General features: G+C 44.8%; 1 protein-coding gene across 1 annotated transcript in view; it reads left to right on the top strand.

The window, feature by feature from the left end:
* The first annotated feature begins 590 nt into the window (after positions 1–590).
* LOC104293944 overlaps positions 591–1737 on the top strand; it is a 40000-nt gene continuing 38853 nt past the window's right edge. Inside the window, exon 1 of the mRNA XM_009893499.1 lies at positions 591–680. Within this exon, the coding sequence (XP_009891801.1) occupies positions 591–680 (90 nt within the window). The remainder of the gene's footprint in view (positions 681–1737) is intronic.

Genomic DNA, 1737 nt, shown 5'->3' with positions numbered 1-1737 from the left:
GGCATAATATTGTGAGGAAGACAAATATCCATAGTAAACGAAGCCTGTGCTTTTGATTTAAAATAATAAAAAAAGAAAAAGAAAGAAGAAATAGAAGGAAAAGAAGTATTTTCTTTAAAAGCACAGCTTGGAAAGGGAAGTTGCTACTTGAATTTTCATCACAGGTCAACCACCGCATTATATCCTGGCACTTATGTTTAAGCTTCTGCACTGTACTTGCTTTGCAGAAAGTGTTTTGCACTGTAGCTGGAAGGCACTGAGTCAACAGAAAATCCCCATAAGGCTTTACCTCAAAGTCGCTTTATCCTGCTGTTCTGGACAGAAAACAAAATCTTCTACTATTAAAAGCTGTATTTTAAAAACTGGGCTCCAAAAGGAATGAAAATATGACCCTATGCTGGATAAAAGACGTCAGGCATGTGTGTTAAACAGCGTATTTCTCTTTGTGTGGACAACACTAGCATTCAGTCAGATTTACGCCCAGAAATCCATGACATCTCTGTAAAGCAATCTGTGGGCACTACTTGGCTCTTCCCTCTTGGGTTGAGCCCTCTTGTTCCTTGGAGTGTGGATCCTAGCAGGGATCGACTATGGAGATGCCACTGTGGACTGCAGAGGATGAGGAAGAGTGTCCTCTCGGTCCAGCCTTCCCTTCTGGGTCCCGTGGCAGTCAGGAGCCGGTCTGTCTGTCATTCCTTGCAGCACGCGGATGAGAATGTTTAACACGGTTAATGTTTAATAAGGACAAGTGTAAGGAATGCTTAACAGTGCAAAGCTTGACTAGACTTGAATAAAAATTTCTCCTCATTTGTACAGGGGGCAGGATTTCTGCATGACTTGGTTTTGTTGTCACAGGAAATGACAGAGCTCGGTGCATATTAGCTATGATCTTCACCTAAGTAAACCTGAAATAATGTCTCACTGAATTGTGTCGGTATTTGTAATAATTGAGATCATATATACAGCTGACTGACAGCCAGATTTCTTGCCCTACGTCTCCACGGGTGTACGTGCACACATTCCAGGAGTCTTTTTGCATTAGATTGCTGTCATATTATTATGATTCAGGTAGGGTGGTCCACAGCATAAGAATAAGCTGAGCAAAAGCCACGTAGCTCAAATTCCTCTGTAGGGAAGGGAGAGGAAGAGTTGTGAGATAAGGAGACAGGTCTCAGATGCAGCGAATCGCCACCTAGAGCAGCCCAGGTATCGCCATTGACTGCACAGGAGTCACAGCAATCCTGTGGTGGATCGGGGAATGTGAACCAGTGTGTATTGGAGGATGAGAGTCAGAAAGGAGAGACACAGGAAGATGTTAGCCTGTCTTACCCTTGAACGGTTACGCGTGCTCTGCACGCCTCCCACCGTTTTGCTCAACCAACTGTAAATGACTCAGATGATGTGGCTTTAACTCCTCTTTCTTGGTTGATGCTCAGAAGGTCTGGGGACCTTTCTGGAGTCATTAGAGTAATGTTTCCACAGCATGGAGACTACATGCCAAACCTTCGCCACCTCTTAGGGCCTCCTGTGAGACTCCGCTGGGTAAAGGGAGAGTGGCAGGAAGCCCTGGAAGGGGTCACGTAGAGTACTATGTTGGCCGCTGCCCAAGAATAAGGCAGAAATCTCATATCTCACCACTAAACACATTTTATACCATGTCCAGGCCAAAAGTATAAAAACCTCACCCTGCAGAGTGATGGATATATAGAGAGAGAATGCCTGGAGGCCCACGCTCTT

This window comes from Charadrius vociferus, unplaced genomic scaffold (genome assembly GCF_000708025.1).
Source record: "Charadrius vociferus isolate BGI_N301 unplaced genomic scaffold, ASM70802v2 scaffold259, whole genome shotgun sequence".
Lineage (NCBI taxonomy): Eukaryota > Metazoa > Chordata > Aves > Charadriiformes > Charadriidae > Charadrius > Charadrius vociferus.
This window is presented reverse-complemented; position numbering and strand designations above follow the sequence as displayed.